Below are 22,070 nucleotides of genomic sequence, written 5' to 3'. Positions count from 1 at the left end.
TATGATCACGAAATTGTCTGACACATCATCAAAGCAAGAACTGGACCAAATTAAAGCACTAATGAAAGGAAAAGAAAACGATATCAAGGCCAAATTAGAAAATACTGTAATGGAAGGTGAAAAAGATCCAAAATTCACTGCTGGCAGAGATATCAATCAACTTTACAATTCCACTTACGGTGCATCACAGATCGGTATCTTCCAAGCATGGAATCACGGTATTTTCTATGAAAAGACATTCGTACAAGGCCTTAAATTGTTCTTCTCCGGAGTTTATAAACCACTTTTAGTCGATTACATGTTGAAGAATAAGATCTGTGACGCTAAAATCGGTGATTACCCATCAATTGTCTTATTCTTTGCAAACATCGGTTTATCTACATTGACAGAAGTTAGTGATGATTACTTCGATTATTCCACACCAGAACTGAATCCTATTGACAATTACTTTAATGATGATGCCAACATTAAAGTTGGATGGTTAAACGATTTCAGAGATTGGGCTGCTGAAGGAACAATCGGATATTTGAAGATTGATATCACTAGGACACATTCTCACGGTGTGACTATGATTCTCCAACACTTATCAGAATCATTGATTACCTTGCTAGAGATGAAGCTCATTTCCCATCAAAAATCATCGCATTCAGAGCAAAAGAAAACAAACTTATGTATTTCGCTGAATACGAAGGAACAACTGGCCAAGATGTCGGTGGTATGTTCAGAGATTCATTCTTCCTTATGGTCAATGAATTAATGGATGTTAATATCCGATATTTCATCAAGCCACCAAGCACTCTTCATTGTGAAAATAATCGCTTAGTTCCTGCATCGAACTTACCAATCAAAGTTGCAAGTACAATTGGTTCTCTCATTGCTAGTGCTATTGCAACACGAAATGCACACAAAGCTTGGAATCTTCCACAATTCATTTGGGACAGTTTTGTTACTAACTCAGACCTTTCTCTTCTTGTTGACTGTGATGACGAAAGTTATTTCAACAGTCTCAAAAACATTGTTAATGCTATGCGCTCAGGATTCTGGAAAGTCATTCCTCTTGACAAAGTTAAAAACTTCTCCGGCCGCTTCATTGAAGGATTAACATGCGGTGTCAAGAAAGAACTTGACTTTAATTCATTCATCGCCTACTTCAATCCACCAGCAAGAAATTGCGTTGTTTGGCCAGTTTTCACCCAAGCAATTTCCAAATTCACTTCTCAAGAATTTTCCAAATTAATGGGATTCATAACTGGAAACGAAACTCCAAAGAATGCAAAAGACTTTTGCTTGAAGTTAGCTGATAAATCAACAAGCTATCAAGATGAAAATCGTTTCGCGCTTCCATTTGCTCACACATGTTTCAATTTAATTGAAATTATGCCATATAAAACACCAGAACTCCTAAGACAAAAATTGATAATTTGCTTCTCATTCCAAGCAGAATTTAATGATTAAATTATTATTTTATTTATTTTAATTCTAATTAACTTTTATATTGCTAAATATGAACACAAATAAATAATTTATTAATGTTTTATATTGCTAAATATGAACACAAATAAATAATTTATTAATGTTTTATATTGCTAAATATGAACACAAATAAATAATTTATTAATGTTTTATATTGCTAAATATGAACACAAATAAATAATTAATTATGGCATTTAAGGGCACACTTACTTTCTGACATTCTCCAGATCAAATTTCGAAATTAATTAGATTTATAACTGGAAACTAAACCCCAGAGGTTTCAAAGGAATCAACAAGTTATTAAAATGAAAATAGTTTCTCGCTCCCAAATGCTAGCACATGGTTCAATATAATTGAAATTATGTCATTCAAAACACCAGAACTTCTCAGAGAAAGACTGAAAATTTTCATCAGAACAGTCCTTTTAAAAATTATTTTTATTATTTTAGATTTTTAATCAAATAGGTAATTTCTTACAATCAAAAAGTTTTCTATGCATAGTTTGCTATACGAACAATTTCATCACTTTGATATAAAAGTGACAAAATTGACTTTTACATTGATCTTTCCAGACAAACTTAGAGTTAAACAAATATCAGATTTGCTGATTCCACAGCAACTTCAGAAACTTCTGGATATTGAAGAAGCCATTTATTCTCTCAATTCCGAAAATTTTGATCAGAATGTTTCTAAAATAAAAGATTATATTGACATTGGATTCAAAAAATATTTGGTTGATATTGTTGCTCTCAAATCACAACAAAATGAAAGAATTAACAAACAAATTCTTTTTTACAAAAAATTTCGGATTTATTCGAACTGAATGTCATCTGTCCAGAATGCAAATCTAAAATAACTATTCAAGAATTACAAGAAAAACTTTTCGAACCAAATTATCATTTTAATAATAATGATTTACTTGATGCAATCAATTCAAACGATCCAGGCTTAGTTAAATATGTAATTTTAAATCAACCTTCACTTTTAAATAAGACAAATATTGATTATAACATCAAATCCAATATAATTGCAAGGGGAAATTATGAAATGATTCATTTATTTTACAATGCAGGAGTAATTTTTAGTGATTGCTTTGATATTTCTATATCATTTCGTTTAAATAATATTGCAGATTGGATTTTAGAAAATTTTAATAATTTACAACAAAGCAGTGAAACAGATATAAGATTTAACATCAGAGCTTTCGTTTTTTACGCAGAAAATGGGTTGGTTCTACCATGCGATTTCCACAAATTCTTCAAATCACTCAAATTTCTACCAGGGCTACATTATTTTTATTCATTTTACTCTCCAGATTCAAAACAATTTTACCAAATAATTAAGTTTTGTTATAAAAACGATTATTACGACTTTTTAGAGTTTATTCTGAAGAAGGGAAATTTGCCTGACATACAATCATTTTATTGTGCATTAGTTAAATTTATCGTAATTAATAAATACAATCAAAAAATTTATAATTTGTTGAAAAGTTATAATATTGTTCCTCCAAGAAACATTATGATTATAGATAATCAAACACCCGTAACATTGGCATATAAGAAAGGAAACATTGAATTGTTTAAAGAATTATTAAGTACAGGTGCTGATCTTAACTATATAAACGGAAAAACCAATACAATTTTATATTATGCATGCAAATATAAAGATTTAAATGCTGTTAAATCTGCTTTAAGCTATGGAGTCGATATCAGGGCAAAAAGCTATAAAAGTGCATTATATGTAGCGCTGCATTTGGGAAAGCTTGATATAGCAAATTACTTGGTTGATAATGGATTTGATTGCAGCATGGATCATTGCAGAGACTCTCATTCAAAGTTTCTACTTTTGGCAGCTATTAATTCTTTGGACTTCTCATTACTCAAAAAGATATACCATGCAGGAGGAAGCACAGAAATCAAACATATGTGCATTAATAGTTTGAAGTTCATTCATGGAATACTGTTTAATTCACATAATCAGAATGATGATACTTTCAGTGCTATTAATTATGCAATTGAAATCATGCAATTCTTTGCTAGGCGTTAATGTTATAATAAATGATATTGCATTTTCTTCATTGATGGATCAAATATTTAATATTGAATTCAAGATATTTTCAGTTAAATATTCCAATAATTGGAATCATTGTTTAATGATGTTTCTCTTCTTACAAATACACATATATAAATTTATTTGAATTTAAAATGTAAAGAAATACATTAACTTTAGTTGATTTATGTATTAGTAGTATTTCCTAGTGTTTATCACATTAGACAAGATATAGCTTATACAAGGAAAATATGACAAATTCTAAATTTTTTTTAAATTATGATCAATACAAAAACCTTCAGAAAATAGTTTCGGACACATCCTTTAAAATACCATACTTCCACTATTTGTCAATGCTTCAATAAATGCTCGAATCTTGAAATCCACACTGAATTCATTATCATCGGGCTCAGTATTACATCTTGCCGTAAATAAATTAGTCACAATTTTTTTTTAATCGAAATAAGACTAATAGAGAAAATTGGATATCTTATGTCTTATATATGTACCAATTTTTTTGATGAAATTTTAGTTAACGTTTTATGTACTGCATTATTCGATAAGACGTGATTTTTTCATGTCTTGTTTGCCATTCAAAAAATAAAACATGTTGTCAAAATTTGAGAGAAAATTCAATTGGAAATTAAATTTCAGAAAAATGAATGAATATCCTCACGGCTTTATAGCTACACGCGAAGCTATAAAGAGGATAGATGGTATCCGTTCATTCACAGATTTAGGATTTCCTGTTCTCTTAATGGGTCCAACAGGATCAGCAAAAACTACATCTGCAAAGATTGCGTTAAATAATCCAGAATTATTTAGCTGCAGCTCTGAAACAACTGGTGAACAGCTACTTGGTAGAACAATTCTTCAAAAATCTGGAAATGAAGTCACAAAATTCGAAGAAGGCCCATTTACGAAGGCATTCCGCGATGGAGGCTGTCTTATCATTGATGAAATCAATCTTGCACCTCCAGATATTCTTCAATGTATAGAAGCTTCTCTTGATTCTGGCAATCTTGAGCTAAATTCGATTGGTCAGAATAACTATAAGCCAATTCCTCGAAATAATAACTTTAAGCTTGTAGCAACAATGAATCCAGCCAATGAAGATTACGTCAAGAACAGAAACAAACTTTTGCAAAAATTCCAATCAAAATTCAAAATCATTTATTTCGACAATTTCGATAAACTTGAGCTCAAAGAGATTATAAGCAAGAGTGGTCTAGATAATGAAAGTACTATTAATAACTTTATCAAATTCCATGAATTTTGTGCGAAAAGAGCGTCAAAGGGAAAATCTTATAGATGCTTTACAGTTAGAGACATCAAGCTAGTTTTAAATTGCATGTCAACTAATATTCCCATTGATCATGCTATATATATTATTTATTGTTTATGTTTTCCAAAGTCAACAAGAGAAGAGTATGAAAAAGAATTCAAAAAGTACTGGGGAGAAATACCACAAATACCTATTGACAATGTTCAAATTCAGAATTGCATAAGAAATCCAATTCTTTCACGTTCAATTTCAACAGCCAATATTTTGTCAGTCAAAAACAGACAGCCTCTTCTTTTGATTGGTGAAAGCAACAGCGGAAAGACAGCTATAGCTCGCTGGCTGTCAAGATACTATCATCCATCTGCATCCCAGCCAATGACTGTCATTTGCACTCCAGAAACAACAAATGCAGATCTTCTTGGAAGGCATACAATTGATGCATCAAATCAAATGCAAGGAAATATCAAAGACACATGGGTTGATGGACCAGTTATTAGAGCTCTTGAAGGAGGATCGGTTCTTCTTCTTGATAACATCAATTGTGCTCCTTCACAGGTTATAGAAAGGCTTAATACATTAATAGATAAAGCTTATCTTACTGATCAAACATTCCATGTAAATGAACGCCCTGAAAATCAAATTGTTCATATTCACGAAAACTTCAGAATCATTGCAACCGCTGGAAGAGAATCAATCAAATTGATGAGTCCTGCTCTTATCAATCGTTTCGCAATTGTTTATATTGATAATCAGTTTGAAGATGAAAGTGAAACAAGACAAGTCTTCAGCGATTACATTGATACAAATGTAGATTCATATTCTGCAAGAAATCTCATTAAATCAGATTTATTGAAGTATAAACTCAAAATCAAAGTAATAGAATGCATCAATTTCTACATTAAAATCAAAGGTTTATACAAGGAGATTTCAGATAAATCAATTATTGCATTCAGTAAGAATGTTTTCCTTGGAACAAATGAAGACGTCGGCAATGATTTTGCTGATGTTATCATCAAAGCACAAAAGAATGATGATACACAGTATTTCCATTTCAAACAATCACCACAAATCAAAAAATTGATGGCTTCTTTAATTGCATTATGCAATGCAGGAAAACATGTTGTTTTGCAATCACAAACAGGCTATGGCAAAACATCAGCTGCTGAAGCTTTAGGAGAGATACTTGAAATTCCTGTTTTCAAGGTTGCTTTCAACAATGAAACACAAATCGGAGAATTGTTTGGCAATTACACAATTAGTGAAAACGGTTTCAATCAGAAAAGAGGTCCTCTTACAGAAGCAATGAGTGTTGGAGGCATATTCGTTGCTGATGAGTTGAATCTCGCAGAATCAAGTGTCCTCAAATCACTAAGAATCGCCATTGAACCAAAAGAAGGTGAAGAAATTGAGTTACCAAACAATGAAGATACAGTTACTGTTTCTCCAAGATATTTCTTCATTGGATGCCAGAATGACATTTCTATGATAGGAAGAAAGAAATTGCCAACAGATTTGACATCAAAAATAGTTATGCTTGAATATCCATTGATAGGAAAAGATGATTTAAAGAACATTCTTAGAGATATTATCTTCGAGATGAATAGCGAATTAATGGAATATCTCGGATATACAACTGATTTAATGATACAAATCAGAGAATCAGAATTATTAAAGTCCAAACCATGGTCATTCCGTGAGGCAAGAAGATTCTTTAGACGCATATTGCATTTCAACAAGAACACAACAATCAAACCATATTATCATGCTGCATTTATGTTGCTGGGTGTACATGATAATATTGATGAAAAAATTATTGCTGAAATACACAGAGTTATTTCGGAATCATTCAGACTTAAAGATGAAGAAAAGGAGGCATTAACAAAAGTCATGACTTCAAATGTCATTGCAGATCCAAAGACAAAAACACTTACAAAAGGAGAAATAGTTATAAAGAATATTCCAATTGATGTTGATCCGAATTTGAAGCAATATTGGAATTCTTATTTCGATATCCAAATGACACATTCCACATGAACCAATCTTGATATCTGGTCCTCAGGATATAAAGAATTCTTAGCAAAGAAGATAACGAGTAATAACTTCAATCTGTCAATTTAAACAAAGATTCAACGATTCTTCTCTTATAGGAGGAATCAATTTGACAGATAGAAAGTCAGTCATATCAATGCTCTTTTGATTATCTGTCAAGAATTGATAGTGACTATTCAAATATTCTGAATGCTCTATGATTAAGAGATCATACTTCGAAGATGTTTCGATGAAGTAAAGTTCAATAAATTCATTGAATCAACTCCACGAAAATAAGATAATTCGATCATTAATGTTATTGAACAATTAGATCAAATATTCTGAATCTTATCCATCAGAAGAATGATTTTTCAACTTTATTTTCAATACTAAACTACAGTATTCAACCAGGTTTGATTACATCAGCCATATTTGCAACAGAAGCCTCTTATTCTTAAGAATTTCTCCCATCCACAATATCTGTAATTGAGAGATTGAATGAACTTTTCTCAATAACTCCAGAACTCCATTTAAGAGAAGACTTCACAAATACAATTGTTCCTCATAAGAATCAAACAAATCAAAGTTGACAATTTTAGAGTTTTTGCAAACAACAAGGATCAAGAAAAATCAAACTTTCTGAAGCTATGCTTTTCTCGTTTAACAGTTGTCAAGACAAAGAATATAGCAAAGATGATTATCAGTACATCTTTGACAAATGTTTTTACAAATTCTTGATGCAAAAAGATTCGATGATTTGTCATTAAATAAGAAGTTTTATGATCAATAACATTGCAAGAAAGTTTCCTAATTCCCTTAAGGAACCAAAAGCCAGAAAGATTTTCGCAAATGCGTTGTACATGATGAATATATAGAAGATGAAATGCTCTATGAACCATTAACAAACGTGCAGGTAAATTGTTTCCAGAGAAATATTTTTTATTAATGATCATGAATTAAGCCAAAGAAAACAAATTCTTGTTCAGACAAAATCTGTCCAATGCAATGATAAATCTTTTGTTCACGCTGCAAAGAGATGATAATACACGCAATTGTTCAAGGTCCATGTGGAACTGGAAAATCAACAGTAATTAGTTATTTGGCAGAATTATTCGATGCTGATTTTGATGACCAGTCAGAATTTCTCCAATCCACACATTGAAAGTATCTATGGCCGAACGATTACTGGTTCAAGATGAATAGGCGCATCATTCACTTCAACAAGACTGCTCTTCTAAAGAAGATTACAGAAAATGCTTCTAATAGAAGACCAGTTTGGATTGTTTCAGAGAGATTGATCAAGCAATCAGATAATCTGATTGATTCATTAAATCAATTGTTTGATTCAGAATCAGATCAATTTTACTTCCTAATGGTACAATAAAAAGAAGATGTATATGTCATGTTTGGCTTATTTCAAAGCATTTTAAACCGGAATATTTTGAATAATGCTGTTTGCATTGACAGTCGAGTATCCAGAAAATGAATTTGTTCAATTTGTCAACAATAGTTTCAGATTCAATCTTGCTCATAACAATGAAATCTCTGAATTTCCATCAGTTTTGTATCAGTGGAGAATTAGCGCAGAAAACAAAGTCCAATTCCATTACTCTACAGACCATTTAAGAATTTCATTAATTTGGCTTCCCATACTTCATCTAAATATCTTTTTTGAAGATCAAATTTACAAGACAGTTTTTCGATGAAGAAAACCCAGAAAATAAAGAAGAAAGAAGAAACAGGAATAAGAGTTGAAATGGCTATGTCTCAATTAATGATAGAACGTGCACTAAATTATATTCAAGATGAAGGGAAGCAGTTCCTTATTCAGGAATATGACAAAAAATCGAGAAGAATTTGTTCTCTAATTCTGAATGCTTCAACTAAAAAAATATTCCTGTAATTAATTCAGGAAAGACAGCATCAGGAACGACTCATGCAATCGAAGCTTCGTTTGGGAAGCAATGGGACAGACATTTAATTCACTGCTCAGCTCAGCACACGAAAACAAGGATTCTATTGTTTAATGGTGGTTATAAAACCATGTTATGTCTTCTTGGAAACTTGTTCGTTGTTTCGTTGGCAATAGCAAAGTGAGAAGATACAGTAGACATTGTTTGAATTGAAGTTGGCCGATACATTCCCTGCATAAAGTCATGAGTCTATGGGAAATATAATCTTTCTTGGTTTCAGGTTGGCTTCATGAATATTAGTTTTATCGTGACTCAGTCAGTAAATCAAAGCATGCAATTCTAATGACATGAGAAAGTCTGTCGCAATTGGATTAATTTAATTCAAGATAAAGTTATTTTAGATGATATTGTCGTGATTTCTATGAATGCTCATCGATGAAATACCGATAGTCAATGATCTATTGTAAGCTGATGAGTTCGTATATTGTTAGGTGAGTGAAGGGGTATTGAGAGAGTCGTTTGTTGTGCTTGTCTGCTGGGTTGGGGATTCGGGAATTTGGTATGAGCGTTAGTGTCAAGGTAGTGATCGTTGAGTAGAAAGGGCTGTCATGTACAGTTGTTTTAGTGGTGTCAATCTCCCTAAACTTCGTATTTGTTATGAAGAGGAATTTATAAATGAAGATCACAGCTCATCCCATAATTCCGCGTTTTTTCATGAATATAATTCTCATATGAAGTACATAGCTTAGACAAGAATTTCTCAGGGTTTTATTAAACCGATGGCCTTTCTGATTTACTACAGCTTGATCATTATTGTTGATAATGAATTTCAATGATTTCATTCGAATGGTGTTTTTCGGAATCATTTCGTTCAATTATTAAGAATGTTGGGTGGATTCACAAATACAAATGAAGTGCAAAAACTTGGGTTGCAAGTAGGGGTTTATTTCAGATGGTTCATGGCTAGGCCATCAAGCAAAACCAGGATGTTGAGGGTGGGAAGGGACAGATTTAATCAGATATTGCAATTAGTTCGCCGGGATTGTTGGTGCTTTGAATATGCTCGCCTTAGATATATAGAGATAAGATCTTGAGTCGATTTCAATTGAGAAGAAGCTATTCCAATGTAATAAATTGAGATTGATTATGAGTTTAAGACCATTAATATTTTCGCAGTGTGAGTAAATTGGTGATATGAAGCAATTGAATGAAAGCTAAATCTCAAGAGTTTTCAAGAAACTCAGTTATCACAGAGTTTCCTGAATGTAAGAACGCCTAAGAAATCTCTTGTTGAATTCAAGAGAAAGCTGTAATTTCTCCATCCAAATTTCCTTCAAACATCATCGAGACTTCCTTTTGAAAAACTATGAAGAACTTTCAGAAAGTTTTACTTTTGGATCATCAATAATTGATATTTTGTGCTTATTAATAATTCATCTTGGAATCAAGCTAAGAATTTAGAGAGAGAAGATTAGAAGGACAATCATTAAGTACTATTGTCAAGAACGGAATTTCAGAAACTCCAAATACACCTCTGGCTATTGTTCCACTGCGGGTAAAAATCTGGATGCAACTCCTGCTAATGCGCCAAATAAACCCATTTCTTATAGGGTAAAAAATGACGAATCCAAACAAGGACCCTATGTTTCTAAAGCGACAAAGAAAGCACTCATGTGTAAAAATCTTTAGTTCAACACCAAATGCTTGGTTTATGGATATCTTGGAAAACATTCCGAGAGTTAGAACAGATGGACCTCCATACTGGCTAATATTTGTCGGTCAAAACACAAGATACTGTGAAGCCATACCATTACAGTCCAAAAATATTTTAGATGTGAAAACTGCTTTGACAATATTCGTTGACAAATACCATCCAACAAAACTGACATCTGACTGTGAACGTTCTTTAATTCAGACGATATTAAAAACTATCTGCGTTCAAAAATGTAAACCAATATTTCATTGTCGACCAAAACCATTCTGCTCTTGGTGTCATTGACAGTTGTATAAAAATCTTAAGAGACTTAAACCAACCACAAGGTGGTGAAGCAAATGAAATGTCATATGACGACAAATATAGACATTTCTCCATGGCAAAGATGAGACAAGTTTTAAATATTTACAACAACACCGTAAACAAAAAGGTTGGGAAACCACTCCCCCGAAGAAATGAAAACAACCCTGACTTAGAGAAAGACTATATATTTAATAATTTAGTCAAAAGAGACAAACAAGAAAAAATGCCGGGCTTCAAACTTAAGAAAGGTGACAAAGTAAAAATAGAAATACCTAAACGCGACCCATATGAAAATACTATTGACTATGACAACAATGGGAACCCGACAGGTACTCACATTCGTGTTCGTAAAATAGAAGAAAGTATACAAGAGAATATTATGAAGTTTAGGCAAACATGGCAAAATGTACAGACTGCAAGCAGAAGATAAAACTACTATTGTCAGACCTCGTTTCAAACTTGTCAAAGTTCAAGGTGGTATACTTTCAAAAGACAGTTCCTAACAAATATAAGACAACTCCTGACGAATATGCTAAAGAAGTTGAAAATGACGACTAAGCAATTCTATACCATGCGTAAACTGTCATGTAAGGTGGCATGTAGTCTTTACTTTGTCCCGTTGTTTGTGTATACCCTGAAACGAAATGTGTATGGTTTCCTTCTCCCTGAGTGTCACTCCAGTAACAATTTATAGCAAACTTAACCTCGTCTTTAACATCATATCCTTTACCTTTTGTCATTCCTGACCAATCCCAATATCTATGCTTATGCCAACCTGCTTGAGATGTACTTAAATCTATGTAGTGACTGTGTGCAGGTAAATTTTCACCTGAAATCGTTTACTTCCACCTGTTTCCTTTGAAGAGTTTGCACAATACAAAAACCTGTCGACTATTTGAGTCCAAGTTCCAAAAACCAAGTACTACTTCTGGTCTGGTAGAGTTCATTGACGTGTAAATAGAACCTATAGATATAGTGTTGAAGTATTTCTGTCTTTAACGTTTGAAGCTCTGTTTTGTCTGCTTTTTTATATAACTTTTCTTCAAGTTCATTTACGTCAGAGATGCTATGTCTATGATATTTTTGTGGGTATGTTCCTTCTGTCCATGTGAAAATATACTCTTTTGTTGCATCTACATATCCTTTTATCCATGTCGAGTCTGCTTTTGTATTCCTTAACTCTGTAACACCTTTCTCAAGCTCTTTCAACTGTTGTCCATCTTCCATTAAACCTCTGGTATGACTTGAAACCGTTTGTGCCAACATATCTACAGTTTCTTTGTCGGCTTTAAGGTCTAAACACCCTGAAACCCATCCTGTATTGGCTTTACCTTCTAAAATCTTCGATGTCCGTTCATGGTACCATTCAACCCTTTTTATAATTTCATTGTCTTTTTCATCCACATATTCCTTATCTGCCTTCTTCACTAACCCACTAGCCAGATATGCTAACTCATCGTCAACATACTCTTTGTCAGCTTTCTTTTCAACATCCTCTTTTGTTGCATATGTTGCATCTGCTCTGTCATGTTCTTCTTGAACTTTTTCAATGACATACTCTTTGTCAGCTTTGTTGTCAAATCTGCTTTCAAAAGAAGTTCATCTATAGGTTTCTCGTTTAAAAGTTCTTTTTGTTGGATTTATACAAACAGTATGGTTCTTACTGTCTTGAAACAGAAACTCGTCTGTCAATGGGTTTATCGTCAGTTTTAAGTTTCCTTCTTTCAATGACTCAGATATCTTAGAATAGTTTGAAAAGTTTGTTGTGTTCTTATTTAGAGCTTGCAAAATGAGTTGTCGGTTGTGTTGTATTCTCTCATAGACGCTGTTTCTTTCGACATTTTTATTCTAGATAAAATATGCTTTCAATAGAAAAAGAAAATTCAAGAGTTGCTACAACTAAACCATTAGATGAACTTTTTACGAATGTCGGTCAAAAGTTTGAGACAGAGACCGTAAAGCATGAAGGCTATCGTTTTGACTACCCGTTAAGATGGTTAAGAGACCCATCCGTCACAAAAGCTATTGGCTTTCGTAGAATGAAGTTCATTTCAGAAGCCATACATGGTTTCCCATTTACGGTCGCTTTTGAAATTCGATACTATAACAAAGAAAAACATACGTATGAGAAATTTGAACAGGGAAAACTTTTACAAGTGAATTTGCTTGTAAACTTAGAAACAACTCTTCAAGCTTTTCAAGAAAAAATAAACGATATCTATCTCGAATATGCAAAACAGTACAACATTGACGAAGGAGAGTACCATCTCGATATTTTATATGACAGGAAAAATGCAACTGTTAAAATCAATAGAATAGAAGACCTTGGAGAAGACGTTTATATTTCTACAAAATATAACAACTTGGCATGGTATAGATTTTTGAGGATGTTAAATCAGCCTGCAGCATATCCAGTACACCCGAACTTTTATGAAGTCGAAAACCCTAATGGAACATATGAAAATGTTTTCGACTCAGATGCTATTATAGTTCATGCTTCATTTTCTGGTGCACAAAACTCTTTTTTATGCTTGGCAAATGACTTTTACGAAAAACCTACAAAGCTATATGAACCACCAAGTGGAAGTATTTCAGACTTTCAAGTATGGTTTACAACAGATGGAAGAAAGAGAATAATTCCATTATACCACGCGTTTTACTTAGAACTTAGTTTCATATACAACTACTATCGAACGGTAAAAATATAATTTTTTAATACGGTTGAGGTGTTGGATTTGGTTGCCAACTAGACTGTGGTGCAGGTTCAGGCTGTTGTATAACAGGAGCTTGTTCTTCTGGTTCAGGGTCTTTAGGTATAATACCAACGAACTGACCTACTCTTTTACCAATATTTTTGACTCCGTTCCAAATTCCTCTTCCTACGGTTTTTATTCCATTCCATATACCTCTTCCAACATTTCGAAAGAAGTTTCCTATCTTACTGAAGAAACCCATTTACTATATGTAAAAATCTAATGTCCGCCTAGTCTCTTACGTTTCCTGTTGAGTTCCATAGCATTCTTTAACTGGAGCTCATACATTCTGTTTCTCCTCTGGTAGAAAACATATTCTGGGTCAACTCCTGTGTTCGCGTCATCTGCATAAAGTTGTTTATATCCCACTTCAGGGTTTGTATAAAACTCTTTCCATCTCATATTTGCATACCATGGTGGTAAGCCTAACGCAGCGTCATTTGACATGGCAGTTTGCATTTGTACATCTGTTGGCACTTGACCATAGTTTGCCATTGCAGTTTGTATTCTAACTTCATTTGGAATATTCTCTGGGTTTGGTTGTCCAGGTTGCTGTGCATTCGCTAAGTTCTGTGCGTCCATTTAATATTAGATAAAAATATCTCTTACGAGTACATATACTGAACATTTGCTGGCATTGGTTCATCTTCATATTCTCTATATCTTTCTGCCACGTCAAATAAGTAAATGACACAATGGAAAAAACCTAAAACAAGTAGTCCTATTTCAAACCACATTTACTTACCAATAAAATTTCTTTGTTATGACACTTTCTCCGGTTTATAGGACCTCTCTCATATTCTATCTTATCGTATCTAAACTCATAGTCATGTATGTCCTCTAACCATCTCATGACACTTTCCAAACCACTTTTATCGGATGTAAAGTAAAAGCATGGATGGTTATGTACAACGTCTAAAGTTTCTAAAGAGTCTCTCAAAGTCCAGTCTACTTGGTATTGAAAATCATATGTGTTATAGAACGGCGGGGCCACTATAAAGAAAACATTTTCCTTGTCTTTATATTTTTCATACAACTCTGTCCAACGACATCTCACAAACTCTATACCCTCAATATATTTTTCTATGTCCTCTTTGAAAACATTTGTATAGTTAAGATATAAAACTTTTGACATAAGTGTTTCAATGTCATGAACTCTTATAGAACCACTATATAATAGTCTAGCAGATATACTATCCCAGTCTATATATTCTGCTTTTTTCAAAACCTCTCTCACAATATTTTTCTTATCTAATGGTATACGTTCCATCTTGCCTATAGGTATCTTTTCTTTTAACTCTTTCAATATATTGTTTGTATCTGGTATATGTTTGAGACGGTTCATATAGTTGTCGAAGTCATTGCATATAATCTTTGAGTCTGGGAATATTGTATGGCACAAATGGGATATATAGAAACTTCCACCGAACAAATCTACAAATGTTAGACCATTCGGTAGTTTCTTAAGTTCTCTCAATAGAATATCTTTACATCTACTCTTATTTCCAAAGAAGGGTAACGGTGGTTTTGTAAAATTCATTTTATATATATAATAAAAATGTTTTTACCCGAAAAGTGACAGAAAAGTGACAAAACATGAAAACATATATAATTTGTGAAAAGCTCCTGGAAGCCCTCCGAATAAAAACTTCATTTATACTAAACATCTTCGGGGCTAGAGGGCACGAAGTGCCTGGAAGCCCCACTACCTTTTTTTTTTTTTTTTTTTTTTTTTTTTAATTAATATAAATCAAGGCAATAACGTTTTTGCTCCATTTTTGAAATAAAAAATAAATGCAATCAAGATTTCTATGGCCTCAAAGTCAGCCTCCAACAATCATGATTGCACAAAATCCTCCACAACCAACTAATAATGTCATTAATGATATTAATGGCTTTAATTGGGCTTCGATTTCGTCTATTGACATTAGAACTTTGAGCCAAACGAAAGACAGGCATACACTTTCACAAATTCAAGAGGAATTCCTCGATTCAACAACATTTTACAATCAAAATATGAATGAAGTTCAAAAGTTATTTTCAATTTTACAAATCATTATCGAAAATAATAAAGATTCCATTAGAAAGTTAAAATCAATGGTTAAAAAGCTAAACCGAGAAAATTCCGCACTTAAAAATCAAGTTGAAACAAAAAAGTTTATATTCGCAAAAATGTCCAATTTGTCTTAAAGATTTACCTTCACTTTCTAAACTTGATGCTCACATGTTCCAAAGACATCAAAACGCAGCGATTATTTGGCAAAATTTGAGAACGCCACATAAAAACGAAGATCAGTCAAATTATCATTGCATTTTATTTGAAGAAATTTTGAAAACACATCATACACATACTATAAATGAATATTATCATCTTAATTTTAATAAATTTCATTTACTTGGAAAGATGCAAGATCATCTTGTACTTACTCTTCGATTTATTCCATGTAACTTCGCAGGTAATAATGGCGCACTTACCTCTATTTTGGATTTTTATAGTTTCCCTCAAAACACATTCTATGGACTTACGCTCGTATCGCGTTAAAAAATGTCGTTAAAATTGCCCACACGCCTTTTTAGGTTGTGCTTATTCTTGAGAATTCTAATAATAATTGTGTTTATTAAAAAAATAGATTCGAAGTTGAGCAAATTTGACTCCCAATATCGTAATCTTGAAATGTTATTGAGGTTGTTTTTGATTTTCAAATTTCTAATTATTTATGAACAAATATATCAGAGTTTCATGTATGCTCTCAAAGTTGAACAAAATTTAGTATAAATTATTTGATTTTATACGATGAAATTTGTCAATAAAATCTGACATTATGAATTTTCATAAACGATAAAAGTTCAGCAGGGCTTGCCTAAAATAAGCTGCTATTATACAAGTCATATCTAATATTAAGTTTTTCTTCAAGATTTTTATGAAATCTTGAGGAATGAATAGAAAAACATGGATTAAGACGTCGTTTGGGATACTTATGACATTTGTACTATTATTTGTTATATTTTACATTCTGTTTTTGGTCTTTTTTTTTCACACTACGTATAGAGTCGATCTGAACTTAATTTTCGGAAATTTAAAATATTTATTATAAGTAAAATCTGATTTGAAATTTATGTTTAACTACTCATATCTTGCATTATCCTGAGTAGCTTTTGTAAAAATTCATCAAAAAAGATTTTAACGTGCTTTAATTTTTATTTTTTAAAATAATGCATATTATTATATAACTAGTATATTTACAAATTTTAGTGCTTTCAAAAATTTAATCCTCCTCCTCTCAAATAAACGTACATCCGGGTGGCCTGTTTTTTGCAAAAAATAAAATTTTATTTGCTTCTGGTATGGCATTCCAAACGGGAACCGCGGTTGGTTACCATGGATTTCCGTCACCGGTCACATTTTAAAGATTTTTAAAGCCTTATAAAAATATGCTTTGTAAATCATTTTTTGTAAATCGGCAAAAATTTGGTAATTTTCTTCAACTAATAAATCTGCGAATAGCATTTATAATACAAGAACAATCTTTTAAAATGCGTTTGATTCATTTTTGTATAATTTCATATCGGCACATATATTCTTCCGGGACTTTCCGTGATTTTACCGTAAAATCATTAGTTTACACCAATTTTTCCGTATTTTGAATAGTTTACTGCACTTTTTCCGTAAAATTGAGTTACGGAATCCGCAAAATTTCCGGACCTCATTTTTCATAGAATATAATAATAATATTTGATAAAAAGATATATTATTTATATTTTTGATTTTTGAATTACGGAAAAAGTGAATTGTTAACTTGATTTTTTTATATGGTTAATTTTTCAAATGATATTATGAAGATCTAAAATATTAAAAGTAAAAAATTGAATTACGGAAAAAGTGAGGTCAAAAGTGAAATAAATTTGCAGAACAATTTTCATTGAAATAAGACATTGAGTATCACACTTTAGTGAATCAACATCTATAAGAATGAAGTGTTTTGAAGCTGAAATAATATTGAATAGAAATTAATTTTTTCTGAAATTTTGAATGAAATTATGGGAAATAAAAAATTACTAAATATTGTATTCATACAAATATATTATTTTAAAGGAAAATAGATGCTGATAGAAACGATGAAAAATTTTGAAAACTTTACAATTAATTTATGTTCGTTAACCACAGAGCTTGCAATCCAAAGCTCACGTTATACTACAAGAGTCATGAAGTCTCATACTAAGGGATATCCAACATATATTTTAATAATCTAATGTTTGTGACAAATATTCAACATAAAATTAAGTTTTCGTTTCGTTACAAGGCATTCATACTTTGGAGATATCATATTTAATGTACAGAAAAGTTAATATTAAACAATACATGCTAAAGAATTAATAAATAAGATAATAAAATAAATTTATACGTAATTACTTTCATTTAATATGCTTTATGCTGTATAATATTGATTAAGAGGCATTAAAAGGTTCCATAGTCTGCTTTTATAGGCAAGATTTTTGATAAAAATTTAGAATTTTGAAAAATGATGAGAAAAGGAAAAAAAAGGTAAATGAAAAAAAAAGTATTGGGGCTTCCAGGCACTTCGTGCCCTCTAGCCCCGAAGATGTTTTGTCACTTTTCTGTCACTTTTCAGGAAAAAAACATTTTTATTAAATATAAAATGAATTTTACAAAACCACCGTTACCCTTCTTTGGAAATAAGAGTAGATGTAAAGATATTCTATTGAGAGAACTTAAGAAACTACCGAATGGTCTAACATTTGTAGATTTGTTCGGTGGAAGTTTCTATATATCTCATTTGTGCCATACTGTATTTCCTGACTCAAAGATTATATGCAATGACTTCGACAACTATATGAACCGTCTCAAACATATACCAGACACAAACAAAATATTGAAAGAGTTAAAAGAAAAGATACCTATAGGTAAGATGGAACGTATACCATTAGATAAGAAAAATACTGTCAGAGAGGTTTTGAAAAAGCAGAGTATATTGACTGGGATAGTATATCTTCTAGACTATTGTATAGTGGTTCTATAAGAGTTCATGACATTGAAACACTTATGTCAAACGTTTTATATCTTAACTATACAAAGGTTTTCAAAGAGGACATAGAAAAATATATTGAGGGTATAGAGTTTGTGAGATGTCGTTGGACAGAGTTGTATGAAAAATATAAAGACAAGGAAAATGTTTTCTTTATAGTGGACCCGCCGTTCTATAACACATGGGATTTTCAATACCAAGTAGACTGGACTTTGAGAGACTCTTTAGAAACTTTAGACGTTTTACATAACCATCCATGCTTTTACTTTACATCCGATAAAAGTGGTTTGGAAAGTGTCATGAGATGGTTAGAGGATATACATGACTATGTGTTTAGATACGATAAGATAGAATATGAGAGAGGTCCTATAAACCGGAAAAGTGTCACAACAAAGAAATTTTATTGGTAAGTAAATGTGGTTTGAAATAGGACTACTTGTTTTAGGTTTTTTCCATTGTGTCATTTACTTATTTGACGTGGCAGAAAGATATAGAGAATATGAAGATGAACCAATGCCAGCAAATGTTCGGCATATGTACTCGTAAGAGATATTTTTATCTAATATTAAATGGACGCACAGAACTTAGCGAATGCACAGCAACCTGGACAACCAAACCCAGAGAATATTCCAAATGAAGTTAGAATACAAACTGCAATGGCAAACTATGGTCAAGTGCCAACAGATGTACAAATGCAAACTGCCATGTCAAATGACGCTGCGTTAGGCTTACCACCATGGTATGCAAATATGAGATGGAAAGAGTTTTATACAAACCCTGAAGTGGGATATAAACAACTCTATGCAGATGACGCGAACACAGGAGTTGACCCAGAGTATGTTTTCTACCAGAGGAGAAATAGAATGTATGAGCTCCAGTTAAAAAATGCTATGGAACTCAGAAGGAAACGTAAGAGACTAGGCGGACATTAGATTTTTACATATAGTAAAATGGGTTTCTTTGGAAGAATAGGAAACTTCTTTCGAAATGTTGGAAGAGGTATATGGAATGGAATAAAAACCGTAGGAAGAGGAATTTGGAACGGAGTCAAAAATATTGGTAAAAGAGTAGGTCAGTTCGTTGGTATTATACCTAAAGACCCTGAACCAGAAGAACAAGCTCCTGTTATACAACAGCCTGAACCTGCACCACAGTCTAGTTGGCAACCAAATCCAACACCTCAACCGTATTAAAATTATATTTTTACCGTTCGATAGTAGTTGTATATGAGACTAAGTTCTAAGTAAAACGCATGGTATAATGGAACTATTCTCTTTCTTCCATCTGTTGTAAACCATACTTGAAAGTCTGAAATACTTCCACTCGGTGGTTCATATAGCTTTGTAGGTTTTTCGTAAAAGTCATTTGCCAAGCATAAAAAAGAGTTTTGTGCACCAGAAAATGAAGCATGAACTATAATAGCATCTGAGTCGAAAACATTTTCATATGTTCCATTAGGGTTTTCGACTTCATAAAAGTTCGGGTGTACTGGATATTCTGCAGGCTGATTTAACATCCTCAAAAATCTATACCATGCCAAGTTGTTATATTTTGTAGAAATATAAACGTCTTCTCCAAGGTCTTCTATTCTATTGATTTTAACAGTTGCATTTTTCCTGTCATATATAATATCGAGATGGTACTCTCCTTCGTCAATGTTGTACTGTTTTGCATATTCGAGATAGATATCGTTTATTTTTTTTGAAAAGCTTGAAGAGTTGTTTCTAAGTTTACAAGCAAACTAACTTGTAAAAGTTTTCCCTGTTCAAATTTCTCATACGTACGTTTTTCTTTGTTATAGTATCGAATTTCAAAAGCGACCGTAAATGGGAAACCATGTATGGCTTCTGAAATGAACTTCATTCTACGAAAGCCAATAGCTTTTGTGACGGATGGGTCTCTTAACCATCTTAGTGGGTAGTCAAAACGATAGCCTTCATGCTTTACGGTCTCTGTCTCAAACTTTTGACCGACATTCGTAAAAAGTTCATCTAATGGTTTAGTTGTAGCAACTCTTGAATTTTCTTTTTCTATTGAAAGCATATTTTATCTAGAATAAAATGTCGAAAGAAACAGCGTCTATGAGAGAAATACAACACAACCGACAACTCATTTTGCAAGCTCTAAATAAGAACACAACAAACTTTTCAACTATTCTAAGATATCTGAGTCATTGAAAGAAGGAAACTTAAAACTGACATTAAACCCATTGACAGACGAGTTTCTATTTCAAGACAGTAAGAACCATACTGTTTGTATAAATCCAACAAAAGGAACTTTAAACGAGAAACCTATAGATGAACTTCTTTTGAAGGCAGATATTGACAACAAAGCTGACAAAGAGTATGTTGACGATGAGTTAGCATATGTGGCTAGTGCGTTAGTGAAGAAGGCAGATAAGGAATATGTGGATGAAAAAGACAATGAAATTATAGAAAGGGTTGAATGGTACCATGAACGGACAACAAAGATTTTAAAAACTAAAGCCGATACAGGGTGGGTTTCAGGATGTTTAGACCTTAAAGCGGATAAGAACCATACACATACCATTGCAAATATTACAAACTTACAAGAAACCTTAAACAGGAAAAGTGACGTTGGACATACACATACCATTGCAAATATTACAAACTTACAAGAAACCTTAAACAGGAAAAGTGACGTTGGACATACACATACCTTCTTCTCAACTGTTGGTATAGAAAGTATTTTAGGAACGATTGAAGAAACTGGTGGGGATGGATTATATTTTAAACCTCCTAACTTTCCAGAAGGTTTAACATCGGATAAAAACATTAGATGTAGAAATGTCTATGTCATGGAGGATGAAAACAAAGTTAAATTCACTGCTCAAGATTTATATGATAAAAAAGCTGACAAAACAGAGCTTCAAACGTTAAAGACAGAAATACTTCAAACAGTATATCCTATAGGTTCTATTTACACGTCAATGAACTCTACCAAACCAGAAGTAGTACTTGGTTTTGGAACTTGGACTCAAATAGTCGACAGGTTTTTGTATTGTGCAAACTCTTCAAAGGAAACAGGTGGAAGTAAAACGATTTCAGGTGAAAATTACCTGCACACAGTCACTACATAGATTTAAGTACATCTCAAGCAGGTTGGCATAAGCATAGATATTGGGATTGGTCATCAATGACAAAAGGTAAAGGATATGATGTTAAAAACAACGTTAAGTTTGCTATAGATTGTTACTGGAGTAACACTGAGGGAGGAGGAAACCATATACATCGCGTTTCAGGGTATACGCAAACAACGGGACAAAGTAAAGACTACATGCCACCTTACATGACAGTTTACGCATGGTATAGAAATGCTTAGTCGTCATTTTCAACTTCTTTAGCATATTCGTCAGGAGTTGTCTTATATTTGTTAGGAACTGTCTTTGAAAGTATACCACCTTGAACTTTGACAAGTTTGAAACGAGGTCTGACAATAGTAGTTTTATCTTCTGCTTGCAGTGTGTACATTTTGCCATGTTTGCCT

At 32.5% G+C, this 22,070-nt stretch overlaps 6 protein-coding genes and 4 pseudogenes across 10 annotated transcripts, besides 1 other annotated feature; 6 read left to right on the top strand and 4 right to left on the bottom strand.

The window, feature by feature from the left end:
- The first annotated feature begins 61 nt into the window (after nt 1–61).
- On the top strand, nt 62–1,455 carry TVAGG3_0676110 (annotated as a pseudogene). The gene has a single exon. A coding segment is annotated over exon 1 (1,394 nt).
- A 571-nt stretch (nt 1,456–2,026) lies between these two features.
- On the top strand, nt 2,027–3,948 carry TVAGG3_0676100 (spectrin binding; the record flags this gene model as incomplete). Its single annotated transcript, XM_001580059.2, has 1 exon — nt 2,992–3,519. One exon carries the CDS (start codon nt 2,992–2,994, stop codon nt 3,517–3,519), a length of 528 nt encoding a protein of 175 aa, XP_001580109.2.
- Nucleotides 3,949–10,266: 6,318 nt separating this feature from the next.
- Nucleotides 10,267–22,070: part of a mobile genetic element that runs on past the window's edge.
- TVAGG3_0676090 lies at nt 11,320–12,606 on the bottom strand (annotated as a pseudogene). The gene has a single exon. A coding segment is annotated over exon 1 (1,287 nt).
- On the top strand, nt 12,625–13,473 carry TVAGG3_0676080 (uncharacterized protein; the record flags this gene model as incomplete). Its single annotated transcript, XM_051242574.1, has 1 exon — nt 12,625–13,473. The coding sequence occupies one exon, from the start codon at nt 12,625–12,627 to the stop codon at nt 13,471–13,473; it is 849 nt and encodes a 282-aa protein (XP_051089161.1).
- On the bottom strand, nt 13,478–13,720 carry TVAGG3_0676070 (serine threonine-protein phosphatase family; the record flags this gene model as incomplete). Its single annotated transcript, XM_051242573.1, has 1 exon — nt 13,478–13,720. One exon carries the CDS (start codon nt 13,718–13,720, stop codon nt 13,478–13,480), a length of 243 nt encoding a protein of 80 aa, XP_051089160.1.
- On the bottom strand, nt 13,738–14,100 carry TVAGG3_0676060 (uncharacterized protein; the record flags this gene model as incomplete). Its single annotated transcript, XM_051242572.1, has 1 exon — nt 13,738–14,100. The coding sequence occupies one exon, from the start codon at nt 14,098–14,100 to the stop codon at nt 13,738–13,740; it is 363 nt and encodes a 120-aa protein (XP_051089159.1).
- TVAGG3_0676050 (uncharacterized protein) lies at nt 19,133–19,495 on the top strand (the record flags this gene model as incomplete). Its single annotated transcript, XM_051242571.1, has 1 exon — nt 19,133–19,495. The coding sequence occupies one exon, from the start codon at nt 19,133–19,135 to the stop codon at nt 19,493–19,495; it is 363 nt and encodes a 120-aa protein (XP_051089158.1).
- TVAGG3_0676040 (serine threonine-protein phosphatase family) lies at nt 19,514–19,756 on the top strand (the record flags this gene model as incomplete). The annotated part of the gene is made up of 1 exon (XM_051242570.1): nt 19,514–19,756. The coding sequence occupies one exon, from the start codon at nt 19,514–19,516 to the stop codon at nt 19,754–19,756; it is 243 nt and encodes an 80-aa protein (XP_051089157.1).
- TVAGG3_0676030 lies at nt 19,759–20,606 on the bottom strand (annotated as a pseudogene). Its single transcript has one exon. A coding segment is annotated over exon 1 (848 nt).
- Nucleotides 20,624–21,616, top strand: TVAGG3_0676020 (annotated as a pseudogene). Its single transcript has one exon. A coding segment is annotated over exon 1 (993 nt).

This window comes from Trichomonas vaginalis, chromosome III (assembly GCF_026262505.1).
Source record: "Trichomonas vaginalis G3 chromosome III, whole genome shotgun sequence".
Classification (NCBI taxonomy): Eukaryota; Parabasalia; order Trichomonadida; family Trichomonadidae; genus Trichomonas; species Trichomonas vaginalis.
Note: the sequence above shows the minus strand (reverse complement) of the source record. Positions and strands in the feature narration are given on the sequence as shown.